The sequence below is a fragment of the Geotrypetes seraphini genome, chromosome 6, assembly GCF_902459505.1.
Source record: "Geotrypetes seraphini chromosome 6, aGeoSer1.1, whole genome shotgun sequence".
NCBI classification, from domain to species: domain Eukaryota; kingdom Metazoa; phylum Chordata; class Amphibia; order Gymnophiona; family Dermophiidae; genus Geotrypetes; species Geotrypetes seraphini.
The window spans coordinates 69,031,950-69,050,647 of NC_047089.1; the positions used below are offsets into that span (position 1 = coordinate 69,031,950).

General features: G+C 48.4%; 1 protein-coding gene across 1 annotated transcript in view; it reads left to right on the plus strand.

Annotated features, from left to right (window-relative positions):
* Positions 1–3,554: 3,554 nt before the first annotated feature.
* Positions 3,555–18,698, plus strand: part of VWA8 (von Willebrand factor A domain containing 8) — a 428,432-nt gene continuing 413,288 nt past the window's right edge. Inside the window, exon 1 of the mRNA XM_033948297.1 lies at positions 3,555–3,932. Coding sequence (XP_033804188.1) covers positions 3,779–3,932 — 154 coding nt within the window. The 5' untranslated portion in view covers positions 3,555–3,778. The remainder of the gene's footprint in view (positions 3,933–18,698) is intronic.

An 18,698-nucleotide genomic window follows, 5' to 3' on the forward strand; every position in this document is an offset into this window, starting at 1 on the left:
TCATTCTGGTCCAAACATCTTCAGCACATCAGTAATCACTCTCCAACCTCATACCCTCTCCATGCTCTGGCAACCTCAAAATAGCCATTCTCCTTCCACCTTAGGCCTTACAGTAGAAAAAATGTAATAAATTCCTGAGAGTTTTTCCTGGCACTCCACAGGCCGGGATGTCCGCAAAGCCAGGAGGTCCCACTACCCCTTGTCCACCAGACTCTTGACTTGAGCAGTCTGTTAAAATAGAGCTAGTCCAAAAATATGCAAAGAAGTTCCCAGATGAATAATATGCAAATTGCACTGGGAATTCACTCTGAGCTATTAAAGTCCTAAATAACCAGAGCTTCTGGAAAGTCCCACATACTTTTCTTCCTTTAGCACCCTCCCCCCAAATTAGGAATAAGTGAGAAAATCATCATCCTCAGAATCTACACCAGACTCACCTCCCCATGATCTCCTCACTCCATCCTTGGTATACCTAGAGGTCAGGCATCCACTTCCATTCTCTCTTCAGGACCCCCATTTCCCCCTGCCTCCATAACAGAGTCCTCCTCTTCCTCCAAGGATTCCCAACATATTTCTTCCTTCTCTTCATTTGGATCGCAGCTATTTAGCTCCCTTTCTTTCCCTGGATTCCCCTTCTTTAGAGACACTTCCCTGGACACATTCTTGGGTCTCAGGTACCCCCTGTCATTTCCCTTTCTAAGAGGAGGTGGCTGCACCCAGGATTTAAGAGGTCTACCTTGGGATACTCAGATTAAGGGTGAGTACCTTTGAGGGTCCTCAGGAGATGAGCTAGATTGGGTTTCCTTTCTTTGACCCTGGATCTCATCTACTTATCACTGAGTCCTGCTGTGTTTTGTTTCCAAGAGTCTGATTGTTTTGATTTCTTGAAGATCATTGATGCAGTGGTTTGACCTTGAAAACTGTTCCTCCACAGTAGTGGCAGCTTGCTTTCTTTGGGATGAACTATATTCAGATTGTGGATTTCTGGAAGGTCCTAAAGATACACCTATTGCATTAACAGCAGTGCACTCAATTTAGGGTTGTCAGATTTCCTCTAAAAAAAAAAAAAAAAAGAGGACACCTAGCTCTGCCCCATTCTGCCTCCAGCCCCACCACCACATGAACCTCCTTGCTTCTTCCCTGAGGTCTGGAGGGCCTCTGCGTATCCATGGATGTCAAAGTAATGACATCATGCACATACGGGCATGCATATGACATCATCATGTCAACATCTGCGCATGCACAGAGGGCCTCCAGACACGGCCCCGAGCTCAGGAACTTCCAAAACTGAACTGTCGGGTTTTGGAAATCTTTGCAACTGGATTGTCCTCTAAAGAGAGGACATGTCCAGGGTTTCCCGAATGTCTGTTAACCCTAATTATAATGTTGTTTTTGGGTTGATCAGATTGATGAGTGGGATTAAAATATTTTTGTTGGTATTCTAATAAATGTATTTGTATTTATAAAAATGTTTAGAATGATTAATGATATATTAAAATAACCCTCTCTTTTACCAAGCTGTGCTAGAGGTTTTTAGCATGGGCTGGCAAGGTAGGTGCTCCGATGCTCAAAGGAATTCTATGAGCATTGAAGCATTTACCGTACTGGCCCCCACTAAAAATCTCTAGCGCAGCTTGAAAAAAAAAGTGTGGGGGGAGGGGGTAAGTGAATAAATAAAAATAATAATATAATGCTTCCTCATTGTTTGCTTGGAAATGATATTACTGCTGTTAAAAAAATGAAAAAGTGTGGGGGTTGGTTTAGGGTTACCATATGGCTCCAGAAAAAGGAGGATGGATTGAGACATTTGAGTTTTATTTTCATTAAACGCAAATGGAAGTAAGGAGAGCAGATTAAGCAATGGAAGTAAAATTTGGATTTCTCTATCCATCCTCCTTTTCCTGGAGCCATGGTAACCCTAGGTTGGTTACTTTACTCCCTGTTGCTCAATCCTGGAACTAAGGTGGGCTTCCTTTCCCAAGGAAGATATATGTGCCAAAGTGTCCGATATTCAGCAGCCAAAAATCATCTTATTGTATCAAGTATCCGAGAGAAGCACTTCTGCTAAATATAAACACCTATCAAGGAAGGAGGTAAAACGAGGATCCCGTGGATCTAAAGAATACGGCATTAAAATGGTCTGCAGGGATCCTTGTTTTAACTCTCACTGAGCTCATGGATCCCGCTGACTCCGTGGATCCTCATCTTCCCCCTCTTTTTGTGGGCACAGCAACCGACCTGTGGGATCCGTGGGGTTCGCGGGAGGGGGGTAAAATGAGGATGCATGGGGTGAGCGGGATTTGTGAGGAGTTAAATGTAGAATCCATGGAGTCCTGAGAGGTCCACGGGAGTTACGAGAATCCCTGTGGATCCCACACCGCGGTTGCTTTCTTTTTAAGGCTATGTGTGCACTCGGTTGTTCATTCTATTAATTGTATACATAAATTACCCTCATTAATTTTTTAATACATTTCTTTATTGTAAATATCTTTTTTTAAATCATGCTACATACAATCCATATTATCAAATTACATTAAATAACATCACCCGTGTTCTCCAAAAACAGTAATTCACAGCATGTTTACTTATAGCTTTTTACTTATTCATTGATCTTCAGAAGTGCCAGTATTAGCAATTGATTTGAGTGGCCAAATACTATGTGGCACTAACCTCCTCATCAGACCGTTGTGTTTTATAGAAAGTGCTTTAGTGCTTCAATACTTCAGTAAATAAATAATCTTTCAACTTACCTTTTTTTCTTTTTCCGAGTTTTCCCTTTGTCAGTAATTATCAGGAAGGGACCTGTCATTCCAACATGTTTCGCATGAAGGCTGTATCAAGAAAAAAGTCCCCCCTTCTACTTTAGCTCCACGCCATCCCGATCATTGTCACAAAATTTCCAATGATCGGGATGGTGTGGAGCTAAAGTAGAAGGGGGGAATTTTCTTGATACAGCCTTCAGGCGAAACATGTTGGGAATGACAGGTCCCTTCCCGATAATTACTGACAAAGGGAAAACTCGGAAAAAGAAAAAAAGATGTTGAAAGATTAATTATTTATTTACTGAAGTATTGAAGCACTAATGCACTAAAGCACTTTATATAAAACACAATGGTCTGATGAGGAGGCTAGTGCCACATAGTATTTGTCCACTCAAATCAATTGCTAATACTGGCACTTCTGAAGATCAATGAATAAGTAAAAAGCTATAATAAGTAAACATGCTGTGAAGTACTGTTTTTGGAGAACACGAGTGATAGTATAACAGTACAAAGGATTACTGCACACATTACTTATTAAATAACATCAAACATATCATCAACAACAATATAAATTAAATACAAATGAACTCAGTGAACTATCCAACGGCCATTAGCCAATCATCAATGAGCCTTGCATATGGGAAGCTTTAATCTTATCTAATAAAGCTGATCTTATAATCATAAAGTTCTTTTGACTTTTTGCTGTAACTGGTATTTCCACAGTTTGTTTTTCAAGGTTCTATTAACTGAACAGATGCATACGGATACGGCTTACTGAATACAGCGCTCAGGCTAATAATAAACACGAAGAATCTAAAATGGGTGCAAAAGGAGAAATCAACTTATCATTTTTGGCGACCTTTCTTTAAGTTCAAAACACTCGGCGGAACCCTGGTTGCTGTGGGAGCGGTGCGTCGAGGGAAGACGTTTCCGCTCGGACCGTGCGCGACAGAGGTTCTTCCGCCGGCGTCCTGTTTCTGCGTGATGACCGCTGCCGCTCTCATCTGCTTGCCATCATGCAATCTTTGATGGTGTTGGTGGGTGCAGGGTTACCTGGCACGGCGCACAGGCGGCTCCGGAGTCTCCTACGGCAGCTGGTGCAGAGGCGGGTCGGGCTGTACCAGGGTCGGGATCGTGTGCGGCAGGTCAGGCTGCAATGCACGGCATCAGGTAACCCCCTTCCTCCAGCGTGAGGGAATATACGACCACGGGGGCAGGAGACTAAGATACAGCTGTAGTTGTTGAGGGGTTGGAAGAGGAGGTTAAAGATGAACAGATCTTCCCAAGGAGCTTTATATATTTATTAATCTTAGCACTGAGTGGCAGAGGGAATGGAAGGAGTTAAGAAAGAGGCTTTGTGGGTCTGATCTCTCTGGGACCTTGCTGTTACTAAGATATGTCTCAAAACAGTTTATCATCCTCCTCTTTTAATCTTATAGCATCAGTAGGTCGGGAAAGGGATACAACGAACGACTCAAAAGGTCATGTAACAATTTTGATGGAATAATTTCTAAAACAAACAAACACCCACAACCTCAAGTGTTGGAGGAGAGGAGTACAGACTAGAGAATGACACGGGAGAAAAATCTTTCCCCGTCACTGCACCGTCCCACCATCCTCTGCAGTGCCCCGTCACCGCCATCCCTTTCACCGCCCCGTCACTGCCACTGCCATCCCTTTCACCGCCCCGTCACTGCCACTGCCATCCCATTCACTGCCCCGTCACCGCAGCATCCATAAAAGCCTCAAACAGGTATGATTTTATATACTTATTTATTAACATATAAAGGAAACATTCTTTACAACTTTACAACTTACTTAACTATACAAAAACAAAACACAACCTGTACCAGCAGATTTAAACTAGCAGATTTAAAAAAAAAAAAAAAAAAGCTCCGTGCTGCAAGAGCAGCTCAACCGAACCGAACCGAACCCCCTCTCCCCTTGGGAACCCTGGGCAGGCAAGCAGAAGGACCTTACCTCTTACAAAGAGTTCTAAAACGAAGTTTCAGCTCCAAGTCTGCAGTGACTCCGGTCCAAGCAGGCAGCAGCGACTCCAGTCCTCGCAGCTCCTTTCCAAAATCCCAATCGCTTTTGCGGCGCCACTACAACCCATTAAATGGGGTTTTCAAATCATGTGTGGTAGTAATCCCCTCACTGCTTGAGCAGGAAGAGGTGACTAATCAGGAGCCAGCATATTAAAAGGGTGCGGAGTCAATGCAGCAACGCGGCGATGGAGAGCTGGAATGGAGGAGACAGCAAGGCTGCCGGAGGAAACAAAGGATCAGGCACGGTAAATTTGCCTGCGGGGACAAATCTTTTCACCGTTCTTGCGGGCGGTGAAAAGTTTTGTTCCCGTGTCTGCGGCGATTCGGCTGGAAAGTCTCCATAGCCTGCGGGCAAACCGCAGCAGACCGTGGCTCCCCGCGTGGATCGCTCACCGTGTCATTCTCTAGTACAGACAAAGCATGTTGAGATGAGCTGCTTTTTGCAGTAGCTGTAGGGTGGTAGTCCTTAGTGGAATAGGTGTATTGACAGTTATATGTGAGCCATTTCTTTTATGAATAATTGAATGGTGTAATAATGCACAAGAAAGTGCCTGTTCTTAATTCATTGCTACTATAAAACATGCAACCTTAATTATAGATTCACAGTAGAGAATGACACGGGGAAAAAATCTGTCCCCGTCACTGCCGTTCCCTTCACCGCCTCGTCACCGCCATCCCTTTCACCGCCCCGTCACCGCCATCCCATTCACCGCCCCGTCACCGTCCCCGCTGCATCCATATAAGCCTTAGTACTGTAATATTTAGCTTATTCCTTTCTTATAAATCAAAGTTCCTGCTGCTGAACTAGAGAAAGAGATGTTCAGCTGGCAGGGCTTTGTTTATAAATTTTTATCAACACAACTAATATACTACTTTATCCTAAAGCAAAAAATAAATAAATAAATAAATATAATTTTTTTTCTACCTTTGTTGTCTGGTTTCTGCTTTCCACATCTTCTCATTCAATTCCTTCCATCCACTGTGTGTCTTCTCTCTGTCTTCCATTTGCTGTTACTGTGCCTCTCCCTTCACCCTCCCCAATTGGTCTAGCACCCATCTTCTTCACTCCGCTCCCCTATAGTCTGGCATCTGTCTTCTTCCCACTCTGTCTTCCACATTTCCCTTCAGGGTCTGTTCCTCTCCACCCTCCTTCAATGTCTGTCGTATTCCTTTCCACCACCACCCTTCCCTCCCTCCTTTACCATCTGTTCCTTTCTACCACCCTTCAGCTCCTCTCGCGTGGCCTATCTATCAACCTTCCTCCCTCTTATTTTCATGGCATGTTACAATGTAATTTGTGCAAGCCACTGGAGCCTGCAAGCTCGGTCCCTGTCCCATCCCCACAAACCATCTCGCTTCTGTGCTCCTATTTTCCCCATTTCTAATATCTCCCCTATGTATCTGCCATTGCCCCCCCCCCTGTGTCCATATACCATACCCATGCAGTGTTCTCCCCAGAAATTTTTTCCAGCCGGGTGGCATGAAAAAGTAGCTGGGTGGGGTGGGCAAGACAGGGAAATTTGATGGTGGGGAAAATTAAGGGCTCCTTTTACAAAGATGCGTTAGCACCTTAATGCGCGGAATAGCGTGCGCTAAATTGCCGCGCATGTAGCCGCTACTGCCTCTTAAGCAGGCGGTAGTTTTTCAGATAGCATACGCTAATCCGGTGTGTGCACTAAAAACACTAGCGCACCTTTGTAAAAGGAGCCCTAAATGTGTACTATTTTTATTAATTATTCTTTTCCAATGTTCACTATTGCTTCCTTTTTTAAGGTTTGACACTTGTGCCAGAATATTTTTACTAAATTTAAGAAGTATCCAATTCTAGAAGTGAATAATTAGATATTCGCCCTCTTTCAAATGGTATAGAGCAGTGGTCTCAAACTCAAACCCTTTGCGAGGCCACATTTTGGATTTGTAGGTACTTGGAGGGCCACAGAAAAAATAGTTAATGTCTTATTAAAGAAATTACAACTTTGCATGAGGTAAAACTCTTTATAGTTTATAAATCTTTCCTTTACCAGTTAAAGGAAAGATTTATAAACTATAAAGAGTTTTACCTTATGCAAAATTGTCATTAATTATTTTTTCTGCGGCCCTCCAAGTACCCTATTTTTTCTGCAGCCCTCATATTTAAAGTTTAATATTTTTCCTTTCTCAAAACTGACACATTTCAATCACTATATTGAAAATAAAATCATTTTCCCTACCTTTGTTGTCTGGTGACTTTATTTTTCTGAAAACAATAGACTGCAGATAATGTACAAGATGCAGGCGTTGTTTATTAGTAAATGCAGTAACATATACAACAAACACACATATATATGCAGTAACATATATAACAAACACATGCCAATCACGATCAAATGGGGTCAAACAAGTCTTACACAATGCCATTTGATCGTGATTGGCGTGTGTTTGTTATCTTTTATGCAGTTTGCTTTATACCTTAACCACCATGGACCCCTGAGGAAGGCGTGTTGTCCGAAACATGGACCGTGTCGGGTCCCTTGGTTGGCCTATAAGGTTGTATATGTTACTGCATTTACTAATAAACAACGCCTGCATCTTGTACATTATCTGCAGTCTGTTCGTTGTTTTCTGGTTGCTGTTGTTTACTGCAGACTACGTTGGACTTTCTTTCTCCCTTTTGTGCATCGACTTTATTTTTCTATGCATTTAACTATGTTTCCAGGGTCTTCTTGTCCTTTGACTATTTTTCTCTCCGTCTTCACTTTCTGCCTTGCATCCATCTTTGGCATTAACTTAATATTCAATTTTTCTGCTTTCTTTTTAAAATCTGTTTCCATGTCTTACCTTCCCTTCTATTTCTCTCTTCTTCTGTCCCTATTTCCATGGACTGCATCTCTTTCTTTCCTTTCTCTCCATCCCTCCTTCCTTCCTTTCCCCTGGTCTGGCATCTGTCGCCTTCCCTCCCCCAACTTTTTATTTCTTTCACCCTGCCCCCTTCTTTCTTTCTCTCTCTATCCATGCCCCCATTCTTTCTATATGTCTGTCTTTCTCTCTCTCTCCGTGCCCCCTTTCTTTCTTTTTTTCTTTCTCCATGCCCGCCCTTTCTCTCTCCATGCCCGTTTCTGTCTGTGTCCCGTTTCCCTTCTTTCTTTCTGTCTCTCTGTCCCCCCCTTTCTTTCTTTACTTCTCCCTGCCCTCCCCCAAGCCACCACCATTGGGGAACAGGCCGCCACCGCCGCAATCGGGGAACAAGCTGCCGCCGCCACAATCGGGGAACAGGCCAGTGCCGAGGTCTTAACTCTCCCTGCATATCTTCCCCAGCGCGGGCCAACCAATTCACGCCACCTGACGTCAATTCTAACATCAGGGAGGAACTTCCTGGCCAGCCAGGCAGCAATTGTCTGGCCCAGAACTTCCTCCCCAACATTAGAATTGAACGTCGGGTGGCGAGAATTGGTTGGCTCCGAGCTGGGGAAGATATGTAGGGAGAGCTAAGACCTCGGGCGCTGACCTGTTCCCTGATTGCGGTGGCTTGGGGGAGGGCAGTGTGGAAGGGAAGCAGATTGGGGACCCCTGCTTTAGGCAAGGACAGATCGCGGACCGCAAAATAGTCCCTAGGGGGCCGAATGTGCCCCGTGTTTCAGACCGCTGGTATAGAGGTTTAAAAAAGGGAAATGCGTTAATGAAATCATTAGGTTCAATCTAGCCATTTATTTCTGCATGAATTTAAACAACTAAAAAAAAAAGATAAATATAGCTCATCCAGTCATACAAGAAACATCTCTACAGCACCTCTAATAATATTTTGATCACTATATTCCTTCCTGAGGTCTCACTGAGGATATGAAATAGATGCGATCCCCACTTCCAAACCTCTTCTACATAATTTGAAGGAGACCTGTGTGATCGCACTACAGCAAAATAAAAAAGTAGCAGATAAAAATCAAAGTGAGAGCTAGGCAAAACAGTTTAGGTAAAAATGCAGGTAATAATTAGCAATGTATTAAAAATATTTTATTTTTATTTGCTTATAATGTCATTTGAAAGCTGTTTGATGTTAATACAGCTTTAATTTAATTCATTATAGTATGTGTGTGTGGGGGGGGACACGACACTACATCAACAGTAAAGTTAGCATTGGGTCATTAAATCCAGTGGCGTACCTAGTATATATGACAGCCAATGCTGATCATTTTTTAATAACCCCCTCCTCTATATAAAAAAAGTTATTTTTAGAAATAATCCATGAGTTACACAACAAGGGTGCACCTAGAAAAAGGCAGCATCTTAAACACTGCAGTGAGCACTAGAACACCAACACATGCATTGTAAAATTAAACAAGCCAGATCCTGCACAGTCATTGCTAACAGAAAGCCATGTCCTTTTCATACACACAGAACAGAGATACACCCTCGCCTAATATGGAATAATCACAAACTAAAAATAGAAATATGTAGACAAAAGTTAAACTGAAACGCCAATAAACCAGACTCTGCATACAATGCAACACCACAGAAACAGTGACACGTACCCTAATACTGTGCAAAATATAAAGACAGTAGATATAAATTTGAAAAAACTGCTACATAACAATCACCACTTTACAAATTAACAAATATAAATAAAACAGGGAAGAGAGAAATAAGAAAATACCATTTTATTGGACTAATCCATTTTTCAATTAGTAGTAATTAGCTTTCAGAGGCCAAATCTTTCTTCAAGACAGTACAGTATACTGCTGTTATGGTATCCTGTCCTGACCTGAGGAAAGGAGTTTAGTCCCCAAAAAACTGCCTTATTTCCATTTTCTATTGATAAACTTTAATCAATACAGTTACAATACTACTTGATTCTACATAAAGCAACAACAAATTTTTTTTTCCACCTTTTGTCGTTTCTGCTTTAATCATCTTCTTTTCACTCTCTTCTTTCTATTCAGCGTTTGTCCTCGCTTCCTTCCATGCAACATCTGTCCTCTCTCTTTGCCCCTTCCACCCAGCCTCTGCCCTCTCTCTCTCTCCCCCTTGCATCCACTGTCCACCCTCTCTCTGTTCCATATGGCATCTTCCCTCTTTCTATGTCCCAATAAACTGTATATCCTTTGCCCTTTCTCTCCTTTGTACTCTGTGACCTTTGTACTTTGTGCCTTTGTACTCCTGTGCCCTTTCTCTCCATTTCAGCTTCACCCCCCTCTCCATTTTTTTTTGTCTCCACCACTTCCCCTATGCTCTGGCACCTCTATCCCCTTCTCTCCCCCATGCCCTGGCATCTCTCTCCTCTCCTTCCATCTCCCCCTTCCACTCCATTATCTGGCATCTCTTCTCCTTCCTTTCTCTCCTTCCTTCCTTTCACCTGGTCTGGCATCTGTCTCCTCCCCCTCCCCCCATATGCCCTGACATCTCTCCCCCCTCCATGGTCTGGTAGCTCCTTTCCTTTCCCTCCCTCCTATGGTCTTGGCATCTCTTTCCTCTCCTCTCCCTTCCCTGGTCTTCCTTCTCCCCTCTCTCTCCCCAATTGTGTGCTGCAGCAGAACTTCTCTTCCTCTCCTCCCCTCCCCAATTGGATGTTGCAGCAGCATTTCTCTTCCCATCCCTCCCCTCATGCCCTGGAATCTCTCTCCTCTCCTATGTCTCCCTCTGCTTCCTTGCTCTGGCACCTTTCTTTCCTCTGGTCTGGCATTTGTCTCCTTAGTTTCCCTTCCCTCCCCTCCCCCATGCCCTGGCATCTCACTCCTCTCCCCTACCCCCTCCATTATCTTGCATCTCCACTCCTTCTTTTCTCTCCCTCCCTCCTTCCTTCCTTTCCCCTGGTCTGGCATCTGTCTCCTTCCCTCCCTCCATAGTCTGGTATCTCCTTTCTTTTCCCTCCCTCCTATGGTCTTGGCATCTCTTTCCTCTCCTCTCCTTTCCCTGGTCTTCCTCCCCCCTGCCCCCCATTGGGTGCAGCAGCAGCATTTCTCTCCCCCCTAAATGGGTGCAGCAGTAACAGCATTTCTCTCCCCCCATCACTTCTCCCCCCCCCCCCGCCTCGGTCGGCGGATTCACTACAGGCTAAGGCAGGAGTAAGGTCAGCGACGGAGGTAAGCTTACAACTTGGAGCTCTTCCTTGCTTCGGGCCTTCCTCGCTGCTGGGTCCTGCCTTCATGGAAACAGAAAGTAGGCAGGACCCGGCAGCGAGGAAGACCCGAAGCAAGCAAGAACACCAAGTTGTAAGCTTTCCTCCCTGCCCTATCTCCCACCTTAGCCTGTAGCGAATCTATTTCTCGGACCTACTTCATTTCTCTTAGGTACCTTCTCCCTCCCTTAGCCACACACACTGGTATGGAAGAGGTACCTTCCCTTCTCCCTCTTTCTTTCCTCCCCCCTGCTTCTAGCATCTGGCTCACCTGCCTGTCCTTCCCTTTCTTTCCTGCTATGGGTTTTTCTTTCCGTCTTCATCCCCTTGGCCCAGAATCCTTTTCCCTTTCACTCCCTCCTTCCAGTTTGAGCCGGGAACACGAGCGATCGCACAGTCCCCGCAGCCACCACCCACCTGCCCAATCGATCCTACTGTTTAGCCAGCTCTCTCCCTTCTCCTCACCTTAGTTTGTAGGTTTTCTTTTTCGGCGACCTGCACGCTTTTCCAAAGAGCTGCGCACGCGCGGCTGCTCAGTGTTCAATCTTCTGCTCTGCTGCAACTTCCTGTTTCTGGTTGCGTTAGAGCAGAAGATCGAAACTGAGCAGCAGCGGGTGCGCGGCTCTTTGATAGTGTGTGGGTCGCCGAAAAAGAAAGCCTACAAACTAAGGTGAGGAGAAGGGAGAGAGCTGGCTAAACACTAGGATTGATTGGGCAGGCGGGTGGTGGCTGCGGGGACTGCGCGATCCTTCATGCCTCACTGCGGGGACAAGTCCATTCACCACTCCACGGGGCGGTGAATGGCCTTGTCCCCATCCCCGCAGCGACTGCTATTTTTCGTTCCCCGTTTCGGCGGGTTACCCGCGGCTAAACGCGGTGACTGCGGGTAAACCGCCACCGTGTCATTCTCTAATTCACAGCATTGACTTTACTTTCCAGCTGAGCCTATTCAAAGAGCATAGTGCAAAGGAAGGTTAACTACAGTTGCTCAGTGCTTGGAGCCCTTCCTGTGTGCACACTGCACACCAAAGAGCTCATAATAATAATAATAAAAAGTTCAAAAAGTGGCCTAAGTCGATACTTGGATGATCAAAAAGACACATCGTCCAAGTACCAATAATCAAAGCTGGTTTTAGACGTATCTAAAACCAGCTTAGGCCTTTACCCTGCCTCTGTATGCCTGGAGCAAAAAGGGGCGTTATCCCAGGACAAGCAGGCATGATATTCTCACATGTGGATGACGTCATCTACGGAGCCCCGATGCGGAAGCATTTTCAAGCAAACTTGATTGAAGATTTAAGTTTGCTCTGCTGCTCCACGCATGCATGCCTTCCTGCTCCACTAGGGGGTGCATCCCCTCGTGGTCTCCAGTTCAAAATTTTCCGCTGAGCCTAGAAGTCGTGTTTTTCAGGCTCTGCCCCAACTGCCTTCTAGCACCGCGATTTTTTCTTGTTTTTTCTCGATTAAGTCGCTGTGCGCGAATTCTTTACTTTTCAACTTGATTCCTGCTTCGTTTTTGACGACCCGGAGGCTTCCGGGTCCCCGTGGCCACGTGGCTACTCGAGCCGCGGCTACTTTCGATTCTATGTCCCGGCCTTTGACCGGCTTTAAAAAGTGCACCCGGTGTGAGCGGCTTCTTTCCATCACAGACCCGCATCGCCGGTGCATCCTCTGCCTGGGGGCGGCTTATCCAACCGACTCCTGCCCCCAGTGCGCTACTTTCCAGAACCGGGCCCTCCGTCGAAGAAAAGCCCGCATGGCAGACCTTTTCGCCCCGGACCAACCCTCTACCTCGGCCTCGAGGTCGGCCCCGGCCTCGGCCCCGGCCTTGACCTCGGCCCCGAATACCTCGGCATCGCCCCGAGACCCGAATCCGAAGCCCTCGGGACACCAGAAAGCCTCGGCCCCGGGTAAGTCCCCTCTTCCTTCTTCAGGTTCCGTAACATCGAAGAAGCCAGCCTCGGGGACACCGTCGACGCATGGCGAAAGCCCCATGCTTACAGCCCCGGCTAAGCCCTCCAAGCCTTCGGGCCGTGCCTCCACCACACGGGAATACTCTGATACGAGGTCGCCCCCGGTGGAGTGCACCGAGGCAGTGGACATGCCTTCGATGCTGTCTGTGCCCGTCTTCCAGAACCTACTCCGAGCGATGATCTTGTCGGAGCTGTCCGCTGCAATGGCCCAGTTACAATCGGCCTCGACCTCGACCCCGCAGGTGCTAGACCAGCCTGAGCCTCGCATCGAGCAACCTCGGGGAAAAGGGCACAAGCTTCGCCGCATCCCATCCTCCTCAGACTCCTCGCCGAGGCGCCCGAGACGCTCTCCCTCCGCAGACCGCCGCGGGGCAAAACTTCGTGCTAAAACGACAGAAACCTCGAACCGCCGTACCTCCAAGAAGGCCGTTCTCCTACACCTCGTACGGGACCACTAAGGGTGGCTGAGTTATCACTCTCCAACCCGCGCATCCTCCGAACTCCCCCTCGGACCGGGACCCCGACCCGAGGTTGCAGGTATTCTCCGGGGGAGTCCGGGTCGAGGTCACCGATTCGACATCGATCGGTACCCCGAACCTCGGCATCGTCTCCGAGGGGCTCCTCGAGACGCCGAAGATCGACGACCCCGGAACACTCTCACAGTGCTTCCCCGGTCTCGGAGCGTGGATCGGAGCAGGAACCTCGATACTCGAGGGAAGCCTCCCCATCCTTCTCCACCCGATGGAGGTCTCGTTCACCGACCCCGCACGGGGCCCCGGGAACATCCCGCCCATCCTTCACTCGCTTTGTCCAGGACATGGGCCACGCTTTGGACTTAGACCTCCAGTCCGACTCCAGATACTCTAAGGAGTACCTAGCGGAACTGGATATGCCATCACTACCCAGAGAGTCCCTTCGCTTACCACCTAACCCGGTACTCCAACAGGCCTTCTTCAGGAACCTGGAGACCCCCTACATGGTCACAGCCGTACCCTCCAAATTGGAGGCCAAGTACCGCACAGTACCCTACCCGGGATTCGAACAACCACAGCTCTCCCACCAGTCGCTGCTAGTAGAATCCTCCTTGAAAAAGGCTCACCCATCCCGGGTCTCAGCTGCGGTCCCCCCAGGCCGAGAAGGCCGAACCCTGGACAAGTTCGGCAGGAGACTATATCAAAATGCAATGATGGCCTCTAGGGTGCAAAGCTACACTTTCACCTTCACATCCTACCTCAAACACCTCATTGGACTACTGAGAGCCTTTGAGACTGACCTACCGGCCTCCCGGCAAGGAGCGTTTGGCCTGCTTTTAGAGTCCCTCTCCAACCTGCGCCTCCATCTATTCCACGCGGCCTACGATGGCTTCGAACTCTCCTCCAGAGAGGCAGCCTTTGCTATCGCCATGCGCCAACTAGCTTGGCTGCGTCTGGTCGACATGGACCCCAACTTGCAGGACCGGTTAGCTAACCTCCCCTGCGTGGGAAAAGAACTGTTCGATGACACTATCGAGGCAGCTACAAAACGCCTCTCCGAACACGAACGCTCGTTCGCCTCCCTCGTCCGGCAAAAGCCTAAACCGACCGCGTCCAGGCCGTTCAGGGCCCCTCCGCGCCGATACCCACAAAAATCCACTCCTGCCTTCTCGCGGCCTCCACCCAGGCGCCCGCAGGCCCACCATCGGGCTCTACCCAAGTCCCAACCGCCTGCGACTACCAAACCATCCCCGTCCTTTTGATGGGATACGCGGAAGGGGGCGGGCCCCCTCCGCCATAGTCCCAGGCCTCCTTCCCATCGGGGGTCGCCTCAAAGCCTTTTACCCTCGCTGGGAACAAGTCACGTCGGACGCATGGGTCCTTGGCGTGATCTCATCAGGATACTCTCTCAACTTTCGGGCCATTCCTCCGGACAACCCCCCAAGGAATTGCCCTCCCAACCGGACGCAGCTACCCCTACTCCTCTCCGAAGCTCGAGACCTGCTTCGTCTGAGAGCAGTGGAGGAGGTTCCCCCCGACCAACGGGGGAAGGGCTTCTACTCCCGTTACTTCCTGGTACCGAAAAAAACGGGAGACCTACGCCCAATACTAGACTTGAGACGCCTCAACAAATTTCTGGTACGGGAAAAATTTCGGATGCTTTCCCTACCGACCCTCTACCCCCTGATCGACGAGGGCGACTGGCTCTGCTCCCTCGATCTGAAGGAGGCGTACACACATGTCCCAGTGCACCCCGCTCACCGCAAGTTCTTGCGTTTTCAGGTAGGGGACTGGCACCTACAATACCGTGTCCTCCCCTTCGGCCTAGCATCGTCACCTCGGGTCTTCACCAAGTGCCTCGTGGTGGTCGCAGCAACCTTACGCTCCCAGGGCCTCCAGGTATTCCCCTACCTGGACGACTGGCTGATCAAAGCCCCGTCCAGGGAAGCGGTTATCTCAGCGACCCAACAGACTATTACCTACCTACAAAGTCTGGGGTTCGAGATAAACTTCCCAAAATCCCAACTACGCCCCTCCCAGTCCCTACAGTTCATCGGGGCCACGCTGGACACGGTTCGCCTCCGTTCCTTCCTCCCCCCTCCGCGTCTAGAGGCGTTAGTAAGTCTGAGTCGAAGGTTTTCCTTGCTGACCTCGGTATCAGCTCGGCAGATGATGACTCTTCTGGGCCACATGGCCTCCACCGTCCACGTCACACCCTTCGCCCGCCTCCATCTGAGAATTCCTCAATGGACCCTGGCCTCTCAATGGCGTCAAGACCGGGACCCGATCGACCGCCCCGTGACAGTGACGCCTTCTTTGCAACAATCGCTCCGCTGGTGGGCCGACTCTTCAAATCTTTCCAAAGGTTTGCTCTTCCTCACCCCATCCCACAGCAAGATACTCACCACGGACTCGTCGGAGTACGCTTGGGGAGCCCATCTAGACGGCCTACGCACTCAAGGGATGTGGTCAGCAGAAGACCGTCGCTGCCACATCAACGTGCTAGAGCTTCGGGCCATCTATCTCGCAACTGTAGCTTTCCAACATCTGCTCCACGACCGAGTGGTTCTCATCCGAACCGACAACCAGGTAGCAATGTACTACATAAACAAACAAGGGGGAACAGGGTCTTGGCCCCTTTGCCGGGAAGCCATGCGCCTCTGGAAATGGGCAATCTCCAACAACACCTTCCTTCGAGCGGTGTACATACAAGGAGAACAAAACTGTCTGGCGGACAGACTCAGCCGCCTCCTCCAGCCACACGAGTGGTCACTGCACTCTCAAATCCTACGACAGGTGTTCGAAAAGTGGGGGACGCCTCAAATAGATCTATTCGCATCCCCCCACAACCACAAGCTGCTTCTCTTCTGCTCCCGGATGTACTCCCCGGACCGGCTCGAGGCCGACGCCTTCCTCCTCGTCTGGGAGGGAAGGTTCCTGTACGCGTTCCCGCCGTTTCCTCTGATACGCGGACGCTTGTCCACCTGAAAGCAGTACAAGCCACCCTGATCCTGATTGCCCCTCGCTGGCCACGCCAGTCGTGGTTTTCCCTTCTACTTCAACTCAGTGTCAAAGATCCACTGCCTCTGCCTCTGTTTCCCTCTCTACTATCACAGGGTCAGGGTTCGCTGTTACATCCCAATCTTCAATCTCTTCATCTGAATGCTTGGTTTCTCTCCCCCTGACTGCTCTCCCCGTGTCTCAATCAGTCAAGGAGATATTGGAGGCCTCTAGAAAGACCTCGACGAGAACCTGCTACTCCCAAAAGTGGACCAGATTCTCAACCTGGTGCTCCTCCCTCAGCCAGGACCCGGTGTCGGTCCCCGTCCCTCTGGTCCTTGACTATTTACTTCAATTATCTCATTCCGGCCTAAAGACCAACTCCATTCGAGTACACCTCAGTGCGATTGCGGCCATTCATCAGCCCCTGGAAGGGAAAGCCCTCTCGCTCCATCCCTTAGTCTCTCGCTTCATGAAGGGTCTTCTGAACGTCCACCCTCCTCTCAAACCTCCCCCGGTGGTTTGGGACCTTAACGTGGTTCTGGCTCAACTAATGAAACCTCCATTTGAGCCCCTAGACAAATGCCATCCAAAATTCCTCACTTGGAAGGTGATTTTCCTGCTCGCGCTCACTTCCGCCCGGCGGGTTAGTGAGTTACAAGCTCTGGTAGCGGACCCACCCTTCACGGTATTCCATCACGACAAGGTGGTCCTCCGCATCCATTCAAAGTTCTTGCCTAAAGTAGTGTCTGATTTTCATCTCAATCAGTCCATTGTCTTGCCCGTGTTTTTTCCCAAGCCCCACTCTCACCCCGGAGAAGTGGCGCTCCACACTCTTGACTGCAAGAGAGCGTTGGCCTTTTACCTCCAACGCACTCAGTCACACCGGAAAGTCCCACAACTGTTTTTGTCCTTCGACCCAAACCGGTTAGGTCACCCAATTTCCAAACGCACCTTGTCCAACTGGTTGGCCGATTGCATCTCCTTTTGCTACGCTCAGGCTGGTCTCACGCTGCATGGTCGAGTAACGGGACACAAGGTCCAAGCGATGGCAGCCTCCGTAGCATTCCTCAGGTCCACACCTATTGAGGAAATCTGCAAGGCTGCCACGTGGTCTTCGGTTCATACCTTCACCTCCCACTACTGTCTGGACTCACTGTCCAGGAACGATGGCCGGTTCAGCCAATCGGTTTTACGAAATCTATTTGCTTAAATTGCCAACTTCCCTCCATCCCTTTTCAGTTAGCTTGGAGGTCACCCACATGTGAGAATATCATGCCTGCTTGTCCTGGGATAAAGCAGTTACTTACCGTAACAAGTGTTATCCAGGGACAGCAGGCATATATTCTCACAACCCGCCCACCTCCCCGAGGTTGGCTTCTTTGCTAGTTAAGTGAACTGGAGACCACGAGGGGATGCACCCCCTAGTGGAGCAGGAAGGCACACATGCGTGGAGCAGCAGAGCAAACTTAAATCTTCAATCAAGTTTGCTTGAAAATACTTCCGTATCGGGGCTCCGTAGATGACGTCACCCACATGTGAGAATATATGCCTGCTGTCCCTGGATAACACCTGTTACGGTAAGTAACTGTGCTTTTTTGGAGGAGTGGATAGGGCGGTAGGTGGGCAGACCTAGACTTAGTCGTCTGGCAGCCATAACCAAAAAGGTTTGACAGGTTGTCAGACAGAATTTATACGTTTTGACTTAGACCAGAAGCCCAGGCAACCCGTTTTCCTCACACTGGTAACAATTGCGGCAGGAGAGATGCCTAATCTCTCCTGCCATGATCCCTCCTAACCACCCCAGCAGGAGAAATGCCCAGTCTCTCCTGACAACACCCCCTTGAACTGCTGCAATGACTGGTAGGAGTAATGAATAAAAGAGAGCAAGATGGGAAGAAATCTTTACTTTACTAGGCAGTACAAATGCTGTATGGTGTTTTCTGCCAAAAGAATATAAACTATCTTTGTACTTTGCTTTGCTCTGGGGAATAGGGTTTCCCCTTAAATGGGCAGCTGGGGGGGTCTTTTAAATATTTAGGGATTCAGTTGGCGATGGATACGAAGATGCTGTAAGTGCTTAATATCTAATCTAATCTAATGGTTTATATACCGGGTCATCTCCCAGTGGAGCTCGACTCGGTTCACATATATCTCTCTTTTACATCAGTGGACCAAGAAGGATGGAGAATGTTGCTGATTTCCTTGATGGTGCTGCCTAAATGATTGTATGTTCTATAGCCACTAAAAGATATTCATATAATAAATCTCCCTACCAGAGACTTTAATTTAGCAGGTATCAAAAAAATACGGAGAAAAGACCTCAGTGTTCCAAGAGAAAAACTCAGGGAACC